At 30.9% G+C, this 18,232-nt stretch overlaps 1 protein-coding gene across 1 annotated transcript in view; it reads right to left on the bottom strand.

Moving 5' to 3' along the window:
• Positions 1–2,129: 2,129 nt before the first annotated feature.
• Positions 2,130–18,232, bottom strand: part of LOC140449037 (casein kinase I-like) — a 116,402-nt gene continuing 100,299 nt past the window's right edge. The window contains exon 8 of the mRNA XM_072542180.1: positions 2,130–18,012. Coding sequence (XP_072398281.1) covers positions 17,886–18,012 — 127 coding nt within the window. The 3' untranslated portion in view covers positions 2,130–17,885. The remainder of the gene's footprint in view (positions 18,013–18,232) is intronic.

Below are 18,232 nucleotides of genomic sequence, written 5' to 3'. Positions count from 1 at the left end.
CACTCTTTCATATTTTAGAAGCAATAATAGAGCTGACATGACCGCTCCTTAGTGGTACCACGTGCGTCCCACCCTGATTTACCTTTGCCGACTTTCAAAAATAACAGTGAACAATTCTTCTATAAGCGTCTATATTCTTTGGTCTTACTTCAGCAATCAGTGCCTACCTACACTTATATTCTTCCTTTGTTTGTTTTAGGTTATTCTACATGTATACTTGTGCTGGTTTTTTTTCTTCACAGGCTAAAATATTAGTAAGACAACACAACAAAGGTATAAACTTTTCTCGCTCGGGGGTAGCCTACAAGCTTTGCACACACCAGAAATGCTACCGACGGATAAAGTAGAAGCACTCACGACTGAAAGAAGGAATATCATAGTGTATAATTTAATATTAAAGCTAGAAATAAAGTTACATAAGGTGTTTATTGTATTTTCATTAATATTTGTGAGGATTGTACAAATATTTATGGGGGTGGGAAGTTTAGTTTTAGCTAATTCGGCATACAAGTCGAAGTGTGGGTTTTGATTTAAGCGACATTCTAATAAAATATGGTTTAATCCTCCTACTTGGCCACATTCGCAATAAGGATCATCTTTGACTCCAATTCTAAATAGATGAAGAGGGGATGAGCAATGACCCATTCTCATACGGATGATTGTAGTTAAATGTCTCCTACTGATATATGCGAATTTATTGAACCATGGTAGTGTGTGGATTCGTTTATTAATTTTGGCATATAATGAATTACTTGTGCCATATTCTTCGTACCATTCAGCTGCTCAGTTAGACCAAATATCTCTTTTCAAGTAGGGTGTAAAATTTGAAAACTCTAGCTTGATATTCATGGGAATATTCAGAGAAAGACCTATATTGGCAAGTTGGTCAGCCTTGTAGTTTCCAGTAATACCAGTGTGTCCTGGGATCCATGCTAGTAAGATTTTGATATTATTGTTCTTTGCTAGGATAATTCCTCTTTTCGTTAAATACGATATGTTGTTCTGTGTCTTTAGAAAACCCTGTTTTTTTGATTTTTTTGTAGTGCACTTTTGGAGTCAGAAAAGATAATGGCTTCTGTGATATTTTGTTCCCGTATAATTTGGACTGTATGATTGATCGCGGTTACCTCTGCTGTACATATTTGGGTAGTTTAGATGAAAATGAATAGTTTATATCTGGGGAAAAAACACTAAATCCCGCATTTCCCATTGTGTCCGTTGATCCATCTGTAAAGAATTTTTTGTATGAATGGAATTTTTTAACTAAGTTCACAAAATTCATAAGATTGAATTCATTTTTTGTAATGTCTTCATTCAGAATTCCTAATGGTTGAAGTTGTAGTTCCAGTTCATATTCATGGCAAGGAAGAAGTTTACTGGAATATAGGTTCTGCAAATAAGGTTAGATTTTTCTGATAGTTGCTATCAATATGGGTTTTACTTATTTCTCCAGTATTTATTGTCCATATTACAAAATGCTTCTAATTCAACGATTGATTGAATGACAGGGTTGTTTTTAACGCTTAAAAATTTTGTTGTGGACCATTCTCTTCTGTATTTTAATGGCAGTTCTCCAGATTTGGGTTGACGTTTCGATTTCCAATCCGGAAATAGTTTTCAAAAAATATATAAATTAAGAAAATGTTAGATTTAACCTGTAAACCAATTTTCTCCTTTGCTAATAACATCTATTCCGAGGCAAAAATACAAACAACATAAGATAAATAGCGAATATGTGGACGTACTGTAAAGGCTGCAACAACGAATCCTTTAAATGATGGGAATATTGGTGATTATCTGCATGATTAAATGCAGGTATTTTCTATTTTCGAAATTGTTTGGTGATATATGCTTTGCCCAACTTAATAATTGTATTGGTAGAGAGTAGGATAGTTTGACTTTGCATGAAAGTGTTCTGTCGAATCAGCTGCTAACTCGACATACTGTGCGAAATTGTCGAGCGGCATGTCGAGTCGGTGGCCACCGTCATTTTCTGATTTAAAACGCTATTCCATACATACCAAATTCATAAATCGACCTTCCTTCTTTATGATAGATAGCTGATAAATTATTATTTCTTACGTTTTTGACTTAAATAAATATTTTTGGATGTTAAGGTTAAAAAAAAGTAACATTCGAGAGTATTTTATTCAGTTTTTTATTTGTATAATTAACGTACATAGTGCAAATTAAAACCAAATGCTGAATGTATTTTTGACACATGTAGAACAAAAAGTAAACATTCATATTACAATTTTTCCGTTAATTTCAGCATTTCAATAGAAACCGAAAATGATTACCAAAAAATAATAAAAATCCTGTTTACAAAATAGTTTAGCTGCTAATGATTCATTTTAGCACAAAATTTTGTTCCGTTTTACAAAATAAAGCACTATCTTGAGGTTTTTTTTTATTTAAATATATACACAACATTAAGACCAGGTAATTTTCATATATATACAAAAATGGTTATTTTTATTTTAATTAATAGTATTTTTGTTTAATTACAGAATGGTGAACGCATATCGATAATTTTTTGGTCAGTATTTTTTTTTTCAAAATTAATAAGAAGCTTGCGTAGGTATAACAAATGTCAAAAAACAATATTTTTTAGGTTCGCGACAATTATTTTTATTGCAACTTATTTCTTTAAAAAATTTAATATCTTTTATATTATACAAGTAGAAAATTAAGTGATAAATATATTACCAATAAAGTGTCCGACAACATTGTAACCTAACACCAAACTAAACACCTAACACCTTTAAAGTGTTTAAAGTAAGTTTATTTTGACGTTTTAGATTTCCACTTCGGAAATCGTTATCAAAATACATATAGTATGAATATTACACTGCGCGCCGAAATTAACGCATAATTTTAAAAATCCTGATAAATCAAATAATTTTAATGTTTCAATTTTTGTGATAATATAATATTGTTACCTCCGGTACATTGTAAAATTTATCGAAAGAACCGTAAAAATGATGATGATTTTATCATTTTTTGCAAGAAAATGAAAAAACATGTTAGTTGTGTTTTATTTTAATTCGAATTTAGTTGAGTTGGAATACGTAGTGCCGAATGTTCAAAGGCGTGTTTCAAGTTTAAGTGTTTTTTCTTTTGACATGAGCCACGCAAGAAAATTGAAATTTGTCAGAAAGTGTCTATATTAGAATCGTTACTCTTTGCGAAGAAGGATACCGTCAATTTGAACTCGCTGAACGATTTAATGTCACTCAGTCAACCATTTCAAGAGTCAAGTAACTCGAGAAGACCCAGTCAAGGCCGTAGAAAAATTACAACGAAGGTTTGTTACCCGTTACCAGTAATTCTCTACAAAATGAATTTTTGGATCGTTATGAACTTTAAAATCAGCCAAAATACGATAAGGAGAAGACTTGCCACAAACGACCTGCGCCCTGGAAGGACACCCACTGGCCCATTTGTGACCAGAGATCATAGAAGACAAAGATTGCATTTTGCTTTTGAACATGTTTGGAATAATGACGATTGGGAAAGAATATTGTTCACCGATGAATTCAGGTACTGCCTTTTTTCTGATGATAGGCGGAACAGAGTGTACAGAAGGCCTGGGGAACGCTACGCACAGTATTACACTGTACGGACTGTACAGTATGTTGGCGGCTCTGTAATGGTGTGGGGTGGGATTAATTTGGAGGCTCTTACGGAGTTAGAATATATCACACAGGTACATTGCAGACATTTTAGAAGAGTATATCGTCCCATTTTGCACAATTGATTGCGGATAATTTTATGTTCATGCAAGATAATGCCAGGCCACACATTACAAGAATTGTGCAACGATATCATCAGGAGGCCCGACATCATCAGAAGTCCCGATCTTAACAAAATAGAACATGTTTGGGACATCGTAGGGAGACCACTACGACAACAACCTAACGCATCAAACATATTAGATCAACTGTTTTTGCGATTACTTGAAATTTGGGTTCAAATTGATCAAGATGAATCAAGAACGGTAATTCTCAGTACGAGAGATCGTTGTAAAGTAGTAATAAATGCCAGAGGAGGCAATACTCGCTACTAGTTTAATTTTCTTGAACTTCTCAATTTTTTGAAAACTTTTCAATTCCATCATTTATTTATGATGTTAGGTAGTTTTATTGCAATACAATTTTCGCAAAAAAAGAAAAGAATAAACAAACATTTTTTCATTACGACTGAAATTATAATTTTAAAATTATGCGTTAATTTTTGGCGCGCAGTGTATATCGGTGATCCAATTTTACTTTTTAGATAAATTTTGGGTACGATGAAAGAAGAAGAAATATGTCTTAGAAAATTCTACGGAAATCATACTTTAAGTGAGAAAATTGAAAGTATTCATTAAAAAAAATTAAGTTATAGTTGGCAACGAAATTATTTACGAAAAATAAAAACTACAGTTCAATCCAAGTAAGAAATTGTACTATTGGAATGAAATATGGATAAACGAAGGTTATACAGTTGGAAAGATATAGTTTTATATGAATTGCCCATTTGAATGAAAACACCCTAGGGCAAAGGAAAAATTTAATGGCTTGAAAAAGGAGCTACTGGCAAAAAACAGAATATTCTAGTACATCGACTGCCTGTCAATCACTGTAAGCTTAATTCTATTGAACTTGTATCATCGCAAATGAAAGGTTCTGTAACAAGGAAAAATACCACATTAAAATGGAAGTAGTTTCGAAATATTTTGAACAAAAACTTAAAGAAAACAATTGCTTTAATTAAAATAAAGCAAACTACCATTTGCTTAATTAATAAATGAATAAAAACTGCTAAATCAATTGACTGGTTAATATGTATTTAATTTAAATTTATAAAAAAATCTTGTTTTTGGCATTTGTATGTTTAAAATCATTAGTCAAGACGATTTTGTAAAAGGCATAAAGTAAAATAACCAGAATTGGAGTGTTACAAATAAGATTCATATTATTACAAACTAATCCGATTCTCGAATCGAACAGGGTAACATTTGGTGGGATCGAGCTTTTAATTCTCTTTGAGAGGCTATCTTCAGCTTTTGAAACCTCGATTTGAAACAAAATGCAACCAACAGCACTGAGTAAATTTGGCAGTCATTTTTATAATAATATTAATCTTAGATATAATTTTCATTTTAATAAACATGGAGCCTTGCTCACTCAAATTTTGTAAATTCACCGTTCGAATTTATAAATGAGTGATATGTTAAATTAAAGTATTTAAACAGTATTTTGTCAAATTGAATTGCTTGTCTCATTGATATAATCGATTCGTGAGCCTTTGCACACGGCCCATCATTCAATTTATACAAATTAAATCAAATGTATGTCGCCGATGTCAGACTTGAGACATCTCAAATCAATTAGAGGATAGAAAATTAATCAAACCTTAGAATATTACTTCCCGTGATTAGTTTAAATACATCCTTATCTCAAGAAATCAAACAATAATGATAATTTGTTATAACTAATTTTTAAAAAAATTAAGGACTTCAAGATACAAAAAAAAATTAAAATTTAAATAATTAGCTTGTGACATTGTTGTAAAAACTGGAAATTACGAGAACTGGATCACTTTATCTGACACTGTTCATGTATATCTACTATTGTGGAAGGAAAACGGCTTAATTTCTTGGTTTTAGGTTCTGTTAATAGAAAAGTAAGGTAATATAAATATTAATTCTTGAATAATCGCATACGTGTGCAAAGAATCATCAGATGAATTATAATAAAGTGTCAAAATTGTGTGTATTAACTTTTCGGATTTGTTAGTCTTTTTGAATTAGTACTATAGGTGTATTGTTTACTTATATAAAAAACATACAACTATATAGTGAAAATAGTGATACAAGCACTCTTGATCCCAAATTAAAATGAAAATCAAAGTAAAGTTTTATTGACTTTGTGCCTTTTAAACTGTGAGACTTCCACCAGGAAAGCCATTAAAACACTTATTTGCGAATCACACGTTACTCTACAAGAGCACGTTTAACAATCCAGTGATTCGTTAAAAAAATATTTTTTACAAACTAACAATGAATAAGTATGCGAAGAATAATAAAAAATAAGAACGATAGGATAGATATTCGTTTGTAAATCAAACCAAGTATTTTCTAATAATAAAATTAATATAATATTATACAGTCTAAAAGAGACGCAGTACAGGATGTGTCAATGTATTAAGAGGAACTGGTAAAAACGAGTCAATAAGTTACAAGAATAGAGAAGCGATTGGAACGAAGTAAGTGTTACTTACTTATCATACAGAATAAATCACGACTCCTTTCTATATGTGGTATAACGGAAGTGCTTCATTATAATATATCACAAACTAAGCACAAAATATTGATTCAGTTCCTTACAAATACATTAAATTAAAAACCTTTTTTTATATATTTTTATAGGTTTTAATATATACAAACAGTTATAATAACTCATTGCTACCTAAAAATGTTTTATACAATTTTAAAATGAATTTCAACTATAGGTTTAATGTTACTTTAGATTTCCATAAAAAACTTAAGACAAATAACAAAAATTTTTAGAAAAACATACTTCTCAAAGATAACAAAAAACAACAACGTAATGATGACTACGAAGAACTATGCAAACTCTGGCAAACATAAGTACTAGAGCTTTACTCTGGCGATCGAACTTATACTGGAATACAAACTTAGCTGCACTGCCAATATTAGAATCAGAAATGAAATATACGATTTTAAGTTTAAAAAATAATAATGATGTCAATTATAACAATGTAAATAGAGAAATATTTAAACTATTCATTAAACACTAAAACTATTGCACACTACGCAAACTGTTTAATAATATATAAAACACTAGGAGATTACAATCAAAATGGATGAAATCGGCCTCTGTCGAGATTCCAAAGAAGCGCAATGCCAGTCGCTGCGGAGATCACCGCCTAATCAGTTTAATGAGCCATATACAATTATAGTCAAAAGAGAGGGCTTACACACCGAGTTTGGTTTAAAAAACGGTTTGGGACACGAAAAGCAATTTTTTTTGTATGCAATTACTACTGGTAAAATGCGAAAAATGTCTTTACTTCCTTTATTGATTATATTAACTGCTGATAGACGTTGAATGAGATTGATGTCAATGACAAAGATATGAGAATAAACCAATAATTATATTAGCATCAAAAGGCAGAATTAGGTATTATCAATGGTACTCTACAAAGCACGTAGAGATAGTGTAAACACTTCTGACCACGGCGCAGTAGACGAAATTTGGTTTACAATAGAACCTTTCTGCCTTTACGTGAATTTTGACTCCGCCTCCGCGCAGCTCCATGGTCAGGAGTGTTTGCACTATCTTCACCACAAACACAAAATAAGTGAAAATGTGATACAAGGGTACATCCTTACTTTACTGTCTTTTAAAATTTATATAGAAAATATTTTTCAACTAGGTAATCAAAATGAACTAGCACACGAAGCACCAGACAATATTTCACAAGATCTCCTGGTAGAAAGAAATCACAGCTTTCAAAGTTATTAAAGATGACACATCAAATGGAGCTTATAAAGACCATTTGACAAAAGAACTTTGACCCAGTGTACGAGTTTGCCAACTTAATATACAAGGCGTCCTGATAGCAATACAAGAAACACATTAACACATACAGAAAACGAAGTCCAATTTAGTTCAAGAGGAAAATACAAGGCTATAATCTGCTTGGTGCTACCTATGACAGAGCCTACAATGCTCCTATGTACGCACAAATACAGAAAATGCAGTCTGAATTTCCACTTCTACCAAGAACAACATTCACAAGGTAACTGTGAAAATTGACGATATCACAATAGTTAATATTTATTTACTCTTTGTAATGTATTGTCCTCTTTACTTATACACAAAACGTAACTGTAATGTAGCCGTACGCTAAATAAATAATAAATTACCGACTTTGAAGCGAAATGTCTTTAAACCTTTATATTTGCGTTCTAAAATACTACATATGGCCAAACCTAAAACCATATTCGATGCATTTATAATGTGAAGGTTAAGGTGAGAACGAAGGTCCTAAGAAGATGTACCACCCACAGGGAACAGCTATTAAATATCGTATCGAAAAGCAGCGAAAAGATTTTGCTTGGGCCATATTTTAAGAGGGGATAGATTTAATCTGTGCCATGCCATCTTAAGCAAAACTGAAGGTGCAAGCGGACCAGATCGCAAAAAACAATCACCAGTTTGAGACATAAGAAACTGGTGCAGCATAAATGATGTTAGCTCAATAATAAGAAAAGCGAAAAAAACGTATCCTCCAACCAGCATCAACACCTAAATAGCATACCGCACCAGAAGTTTAATGCTAAAGGTATTTACTTTGATATTATTTAATACCATTTGTCAATTTTGTTGCCTCTATTTTTTTTACTTATGTCAATAACTACTAGGTTATTAATTATTTGTAATACTTTTTGATAGTGCATTAATGAAATGCCATCTAAAAGTCCTGAAATCAACTCAATTGTATGTTTATGGATCCATTTCAAGATTTCCATTTAATAACCAATTCCTTATTATTATTAACAAATATGTTTGATGATTTATAAGATTTGGTTTAATATTATTTTTTAGAGAAGGAATTTATCTTGTATTATGTGTTATATTATCTTATTGTTCAAATACACTTTAAAACTCTTATAACAATTCTTAGTACACAATGACACATCCTGTCATAGTCCATACGGCCTAACGGCAAAAAATATTCACAAAATGTTTATAATCGATTGAATTACTCTAAACCCAAAAATACATAGAAGCTTCATAGTCAATTTCATCTCTAAACACACATTTCATTATTAAATAAATTGTCGATTCAAAGAAAGTTTGTTTGTATTACTAAATTATTAATATTTTCAAAGAAACAACGTAAGAACAGTAAGAAAATAAAAAACTGTATGTAAGACTTTGGCTCTCAATTCAAAATATATCAATGTATTTAATTATATCGTAGGTTGATTTAATTTTAATAGTTTTTCAATGCACTAAAAGTTTCACATTAAGCATGTCTCTAAAGTAATGTCAGCATTTTTGAGGTGCATTCATCAAACGAGTTTATGGATTTCTCATTTGATGACATGAAATCAACTTTTATTATCTCTTAGCCAGATTCATTATTTGTATGCATTATGTACTATGTCATCTACGTATAAATAGTCTTTTCTGAATAACAATTGTCAGATTGAAATGCTACAAAGAGCAGTATCAGGATATAATCTGAAAAAATAATGTAGTTACAGAAACGACAATTGATTTATTCTATTAAAAAAGACAATTGATTTGCTCCTGATCTGTGTTTTATAATTGATGGAAGAATTAAAATACCTCTATCCAAAAATCAAGAGCGTACTACGAAAAATACAAATTTTTGACTAATTTTAATATTAAATGATCAATAAATGCAAAAAAATGATTATCAAGGAATGACTTTTTGTCTAAAGAAATTACTAATGTGATACATACTTATAAAAGGAGTCAAACGTTTAAAAACATAAATGCAGTCATGTCAATGACATTAAATTGCTCGTATTTACTTTTTCAAAGTTTCAAAGACAGAACAATTTTATGTAATGACCAACATTCGAAAACTATTTTTGGGTATTATTTAGTAGATAATATATCAAAAATGCGAAGAACTTGTTTCCAATACAAAACTGATTTCAAATTGGCAAGATATGGAAGCAAGTTGTCAAAACAGCTGTAAACTGTATTGATAACTATAAGACAAATAATTTTTTTGAATAAAGTAACATAACGATACATACTAAAAAACAAAAATCTACTATCACCTAACTACCACAGATCACAATAATATAATTGGGAGTTCTATCCGTCTACACAGTTTATGATCTCCATTTTTTGACGTCTGTTTTAAGCCAGAACATCCACCTGGGACTGGTTTGCATTATCAAACCAAGTCATTTCATTCCCTCCTCTACTTTTTTTGCTTGTATGGTTTCCAATATTTTCTTTTGTTTAATGTTAAATACTAATCATTTACATTTGTATTCTTCATTCATGTTGTTACCTTTTAGCATTCTAAATCAATCCATTTTCCTTTGTGCCTTTTACATGCATTCTACATCTGCCGTCCCATTGCAACCTCCGTCCTATATTTAAAGACAAATTGGCTGAATAGTATAGTCTTAGCGTACAGACACAGTGATTTTAACCCAACATTAAACGAGTCTGTGTACGAGTCAAGTCAAGATGAAAAGAAACATATACTTGGACGCAGAAATTTATCATGAAAAAAATCCTAGAAAGTGGTATGAAATGATAGGTACCGTTTGGGTCAAAGGTGAACAGATGTAAAACTGGAGTGCTGATGGTCAACTTTACACTCAAGAAGGAACTGGAAGAAGAAAAGGAAACTATAAAACTTTTATCAACTTTTAAAAACATTTGCCAACTTAAAAAATTCGTATATTCATATATCTCACTTGCTTTCTTTGAATCGACGCCTAAAGTTAAATGTAGTCTTGATACAAAAAATGGTAAATACTACCTACATACCATGGTATTATAAAAATTTTTGCACAATGAAAAGAACATTATCATTTTTTCTATTATACAACAAAATACACAAAGTCAGTCTAGATATGTACATTTAGTTCGTCATTTTTAGTGGTTTTCTTTTTGCAAATACTGCGAGATGTCCATAATTCGAAATTTTGGTATTTTTCTGAATACCTCGCAAATGTTTAGTAGTAGTTTTTTATTTCCCATGGCTTTCACTTTGCTATGTTGTCGAGAAATCACATATTTGGGTTATGTTATAAATAGCTTATATCTGGTGAATATAAAATATAAAAACTGTTGCTTTAGCAGCTTAAGTTAATTTACAAATTTTGAAGACATGTTAAGATGTTAGTTTGATATTAGCGGACCTTACAATATACAAGTTAGGTAACTGCACCATTGCCAGGTTCTTGAAGTGTATATTCTAACGGCGGTAATTCACATATTAACGGCTTTATAATATTATATTAACTGTTTATTCTACGGTACTCATTTGATTGGTGTTGAGTCAACCTCGGTGTTTTGTGGGCTTTTTTTTTTAAATTAACGCAATTAATTTGACTTCCATTTGAGGCCAACATTACGACGTATCACTGGAACTAGTTTATGATCGGAATTCATCACCACTTGGTAAACAAAAACAAACATCACCTCTTGGTAAAAAAAACAATCACTTCAGAAATGGTTTAATAATTCATATATACAGTTCACACATAGAAATGAGTGACAATGACGACTGTTCTGGCCCTTATTATTCACTTTGTATTTACTGTGCTTCCCCAATTATATTTCTTCAGATTTTTTTCCGAAGAAATATTTTTCCTAATTATATTGATACAAAACACTGAAATGGTAGAGGTAAAGCCAAGTGGGAATACATACACTATTTTGCGTAGGCGCGCGCATCTATCAAGACATGCTTTTGAAGTAAGTTAGGTTAGGTTAGGTCGCATACAGCGACGTGCACTATTTACTAGATACGGATAAAACATAGGTTGAATAAAGTTGATTTTTTAACTTTTCAATGAGTTTTGAATATTTAGTAAAGATATGAAAAATGTTCAAAACATTCATTAGGATAAAAGTAATGCTATTTGATGGGACAAAAAAAAATAATACCTTCGTAATACATTTTAGCTGAACAGGCAAACTGTTTAGATTGTACAAAAGGCTTATTCAGTTCTGGGTATTGATAAACGCAATAAGATGGATTGTAAATAAGCAATTGTAAAGTGTTTTCCAAAAAGGGAAAGTACCAAAATATAATACAGTGAGAAATAATTACATACTAATAAACAGGCCTAATCTCATGTGCCTATCTGATTTAAGAATTTTATTGGAAGTATTTTAACAATAGTAAAAGCGAAAACAGTACTCTCAAGAAAGTCATTACAAAGAGGACATGTGGACCAAAACAGAAGGTAAAAGAGCAGCATATAGGAACATTGACAAATAAGTAACATTCAGAACTGGAAATAAGCAGCATTGGATAGAAATAAATGGAATTAAAATAATACAAAGGTATTTTTCAATTTCAGTAGTGGCTGTATCTCCATCTCCATCATAGTAGTAGCTCCATCTTTAAATAAACATTCCAAATACGTTTTTGTTCTATTAAGCTATCTTATGTTATCTTTTTCTTCAAAAACTTGTCTTCACCGTTCCAATTTGTGGTCTAAAACTTTTTCCAGTAATTACTTTTTTCATTTTTATGGCAAAGTTCTTTTCATTATTATAGCGAGAAATGATTTTTGGACGCTTGATGCCTGAATGCCTTTTTTATCAGCATCAAGTCCTGTATGCTGTAACTAACATACTTACATTTACAGGCTTACATTTTTCTATATAGGTCAGGATTCCTACTGTAAGGGCTGCCCTGTAAGCTAATGTATTGTTGCCCGTATCCCACCTCTTTGAATTAATACTGAATGCATTAAAGCTTCTCACCTGTTGCTTCGGCAGTTTTATTGTTTATTATTAACAAATTATCTATTCTAATTTTCGTATTTTTTAAAATGATTATACCTGTTTAATATTATTTGGCGACCCTGCCTTTTAGTTACACTACGGTTGTCACCGTCAATTTTCAACAAAAATTCATTGAAAATAAAATTACTTAAATATTTAAACACAAATCGCAATTGCAACGCTACTGAATATTGATATTATTTCATGCTAAGGCGAGGCTCCCTAAGTAATTTCAAATTTCAGTTTCTGCCTTATGTCTTTACAGTTGGCATTACCTCTATGTGCTTGCCATGCTACTTTACGATGCAGAAACATGGACCACAACAAATGCTACGTTTAAAAAATCAGAGGCTTTTGAGATGCGGTATTACAGTACAATATTCCGCATTAGTTAGCTAACCAGAATAAGTAATAAAACAAGATACAAATTTGAAAAAAATTAAAACCAGATCATTAATTTATTTCGTACATTTAATGTAACTCCTGGAGAACTACAGCTTGTTTACTCTAGTTATGCAAGGACACGTAATCGGAGGAAGACGCGCAGGAAGAAGATATACACCTGAGATTGTGGTATGTAGGAAGAATCCAATCTCATTTTCGGTAAGCACTTAATAAGGTGATGATCGTCAAGAATGTTCTCCCTACTGTGATATTAATATCACTTTCTTTCACAAATATGTCTCTAATAATTGTCTTCTACAAACTACAAACATGTTAATGTTAATGATATATGCGAAAAACAATTAACAAAATGAGAACACTTTCCACAGGATCATACAAATTGTATGTATATAATTTCAGTAACTTGTTTAGATTGTATATTCAGCTCAAATTAAGAGTAATAATAAATCTACAGATCCTATTGTGTTACGTTTAACATTACAATAAAGGCATCTAGATAAAAACATTGCAAAAAAAATTAAACAAACACCAGATATTCTCACTTACAACATTAATAACGTAGCAAAGTGAAAACTTCTACATCCCTCTCCCACAACAGAAAAAATATACATTACGTAACTTCCGTTCTCTTCTCAATATTTATACATCGTTGTCCTGTTCAGAAGTCACTTCAGTTATTTGAGAAAACGTATGGTTTACATCTAAATTTTCTTATATGAATTGCACGCGCTCGCTTTTTCCTTTCTAAATGAGCAAAATTAATATAATTGCTAGTTAAAATTATTAAAACAAAATTGTGAAAAAGTAGCTCAATGGGAAACGTGTTACCGAAAGAAAAGAATCAAAATAAGTCAGTCTTGCAGAAAACTTTCATCCAGTTTGTTACCTATTCAAGTTGTTTATATCATTGATATATATTTTTTAGTGTTTATAGATTACGAAGTTAAAGAATCAAATTAAAGAGATTTCAGTACAATTCTGCATTATCCGAAACGTTGACTCTATTGAGGCGCTACCATACCCAGTGAAAACGTATTTCCTTTATGTACGTTTAAATAATTACCTAAAGCAAAGAATTTGCTTGTATGAAAATAAAATATGTAATAAAAACTTTTAAAAAATTGTTATTTGGACTTTTGGAATTTTGTAACATAAAGCAAAGTCTAGGAGATAATTCCAGAAATATTTCTGAAAAAAAAACTATTTTTTCCGGATACACGTGGAAACTTTCAGTTACTTGGTATAACAGCACCTGAATGGTAGTTTGAAGGGTTTGTGTACTGAACAGAGTGGACTGAAGTGGTTATATCGACATTTATATTTTTTTGGCAGATTCTTTTTTTTATTTTCATCTCTCATATGTAGAGTTGATACATCCAGTACAATGTTAACTCCTTCTTGTAAGGAGGACTCAGTTCTGCTTTTATCATCAAACATAACTTATCGTTATTCTAAGTGTTGTAATTCTTGCAGTATACGCGAACGAAACTGCAGGTTTCGCAGTTAATATATAACGTGTCGAAAAGCCTATACGTTACATGTTGTCTAATTTTGTTTATTTTACTAAATTTTGTAAAATATCTAGCAGAGCAGTGTAATTCTTAACTAAATAGTCTTTTCTTTATCCGTTTACGACAGTTAAATATTTATCCATGAACCACCCAGCTACCTGTTTTGACAAACTTGCACGTTATGGTATTTGTTTGCAAATATTGAAATTAATCCCTTCAAATACATCGAAATAATCCATTTAAAGGTTTTGCCGAAATGCCATCAAAGAACCCACCTATCGATCCCGTTAGGAGAGTTCTGATTACTTCGACCACCTAGAAACGGTGGCTAAAATGGTACTTTATCCACGTAAATAGTTTTTCTATAAAATGACCAACCTTTTCAATTCTTTTTATTTTTCCGTTTTGCATCAAGATTGTGAACGACGATTCTACGTGTGTTCCAAACTCTTTCTACGGTTAGATCTTTGTTTGTATCTTTTTTTTTTCATTTTTGTAGCTTTTGTTTCTTATCATATTTTATTTTTGCACTTTCTCATCTAATTAGGCTCCTAGTGCATTCTAGTTCATCTTAGGAGGAAGATCACTTTTACCCTAGTTCATCCTAGATTGGAGGCAGCTTTCATCCTAGTTTCGAAGTCCCTTTTTGTCTCAGTTTGGAAGAAGGCCCCCTCTTTGTATATCAGTAAGGACCACGGCTTTTAACCCTAATTTGTAGGACCCGTTTTATTCAAGATTCGACGGTGTCGAAGCCCACCATCCGGTCTTAATTTGAACAGATTATTTAAATTATTGTGAGTACATTCTTCTATTCTAAGCTAAGTCCAGTGATGTTGTTTTCAGAACGTGTATTTAACAATATAATATTTACATATTTCACTATTCCTATTATTTGATTTTAATTAATATTTTTGTGCAATATCTATTTTAAACATGTTTAAATCTAAATGGATTAACTAAACAATAAATTTTGTGTTCTTTGTACGCATTTTCTCATTTGATTCCATGTTTTTGTTTTATTTTACTGAGTTGCTCGTAGAGTTCAACTTAGTTAAGATATTTTTTATGTTTTGTGTGTTAATAGTGTACAGACTTAGATGTGCTATTTAAAATACATTTTTTATGTAGTGAATCTTACCATGTTTTTATTTTTATGGTTAATACCTTTGTTCCTTTCTGATATCTATTTCTTTTTAGTACTTCTCTTTGTTTTATGCATATCCCATTTCTGTTTTTTTGGGATTCAAATATTTAAAAACAGTGGCGTCTTTTTTTTGAAGAGTTGTTCTCTTCCCTCTTCTTTTTGTTGTTTTATGTCCATCTTTCTTGTGTGCCTTCGAATCTCATAGTGTATCAATGTTCAATGTTTACTTGTTAGTAATTTGATTCACTATATATGGTACAAATATCCCAACCACACACGCATTGGTTTGATACGCATTGGAAACTAAATTATAATAAATAAATATAATAAAAAAATAAAATAACTAAATTAAATTATTATTATTATTATTAGATTATATTAACACTGCCACCTTATCATCCGGATCTAAATGCAACTGATTTGGTGGAGGCTGCACTGAAACAAATTGGTGAAGCTGATTCAAATTAAATGTCGTTACAGCATTATTATACTGAGAAGCTTTTCACAAATTACCTGTGGATATGAAAAAAGAGTAAGTGTGATAAAATCGTTTTTAATTTTGATAGTTTTGTGTCAGAACTATACTTTATTTGAGCGATTTTTTATTAAATTATTATTGACATGAATTTTATTATTAGTGTTTTATGTCTTATCAAAATTTTGCTATTGGGAAATTGACTTCAATTATTATTGAAATTAATAGTTTTAGAAATAATTTCTTCGGCACTTGTGGGACTAAAGATACCTATTGATATGATTTTACGTCAATTTGGATATGAATTAATAAGTGTCGTAAAACATATTTAAATAAAACCTTACAAATTTGATGAAATGTATGACTACGATTAACAAAAAATTCGCTTTTATTGTCCTTTCTTTGAGTATCACCTTCTCAGTTCAGCTACTTATCACATAGCAGGAAATATTTACTTTTATAATATACAATTGTTATAAAAAACGTTATCAAAACGAAATATTTAACGTACATGTATATTACAATAGTAAACAGATATCTACTTTCATCAAGTGAATCCTCTGCAAGCAAAAATCATCGACGCGACGAGAAAATCTTTAACAAGCAGCAAAAAATGTATCTGGGATAAATTTCATTCTCTAAATTTCATTCGAGTCAAAATTTTGGAAACCTCGATCGCAGATACACTTTTTAGATGATTACAATTTTCTAACTTAAAGATAAACATAGGCGCAGGAAAACAGCTCAAAAAGAGTTGGAAAAACTTAACAAAATCACATTTGCATATAAACATGGTCCTTATCACTTCTATCAACTTTACCTGTGTTCCCTTTCAGTCGGTAATCATTCATCAGATTCGAGGATATTTATAAGACGCTATGTATTTATGTAAAGTTTCTTTCTCGTGACATTTTTTCCAGTTTCACGTCATTTTTGAAAACATCATAACACTGTTAAAACTATGCAGTAAATAAGCATCACTAAAATTTATTTATAAAAGATATAGACGAATTTATAAAATATCACACTGAAATTTGCAAGAATTGTAAAAGATATTTTCTAAATGACTTTATAAATAATGTATCAAAGTAAAAATTCTGCATAAATACCTAAACAATGTATTCTGAATTTATAAAATTCTGCGTTATTTTATAAAGAATTTATTAAATATAAAATTCTGTTAAAATTTTATAAAGACTAAAACTGAATAAATTCCTAAAAAATCCTAATAAATTCCATCATCTGAAAGGAGAAGGAACTTCAAGAAGAATCCCTGTTTGAATTGATAGATGAATTTAGTTTGAATTTGCATTATGTCACAAGACAAAATTCTGCATGATTTTGTTGATTAATAACATTTCTAAAAATTATACGTAAATGATTGTTTAAAGCTTTTGTATATAAAAATATTAATAAATATAAAAATATTTACAGTATGTAACCGAGACGACCTTCAACTTCGCACTACTTTTGTAAGCACCTTCCATGGAATAAAGAATTTGTCTTATTTGAATACTAATTATCCAAGGGTTTGCATAATACCGTAAAAGGTATATGTTTATAATAGATTTAAGAAGAAATTTGAAAAAAAAAATGTTACACTAAGTGCCGTTACATGAACTTAACTTTCTTTAAAATGTTCATAAGCTTCACCAGTTTCGTGTGACGTCCTTCGTCGTATCTAGCGGTCTCATAAATATCCCCGAACCTCGTCCTACCAACTCTACCGACGAAAAATAAAAAGCTATCTAAAAAATAATAAAAAATCGTCACTAATGGAAAAATTAAAAAATAAATTTTGTTTAATGTCCTTCTCACTTTTTGAGTCTAGGCGCTGCGGTGGGATCCTTGGAAGCGCTACCCCTCCTAGGGAGCTGGCCCCCTAGCTGTCCCTGCTGCACCGCTTGGCCGCTTGGTGGCACCATTGCCACTCCGGAGGCGCTTCCAGAACAAACAAAAAATCACACATAGGATTCGTTGAACGTTGGCGATGTTGTTATAGTGATTTGGTGATTTTTTATGTTTGTAACGTGACGTGGTTCGTGAGTGGTGATGATGAGTGAAGAAAGAAAAAATAAAAAAGACTATGTTAGTAAAAATTAGTAAAAAAGCTACTTGTCAAATCTTCTATTATCGTTGTTGCTATGAATCAATTTAATTA

This window comes from Diabrotica undecimpunctata, chromosome 1 (genome assembly GCF_040954645.1).
Source record: "Diabrotica undecimpunctata isolate CICGRU chromosome 1, icDiaUnde3, whole genome shotgun sequence".
NCBI classification, from domain to species: Eukaryota; Metazoa; Arthropoda; class Insecta; order Coleoptera; family Chrysomelidae; genus Diabrotica; species Diabrotica undecimpunctata.
This window is presented reverse-complemented; position numbering and strand designations above follow the sequence as displayed.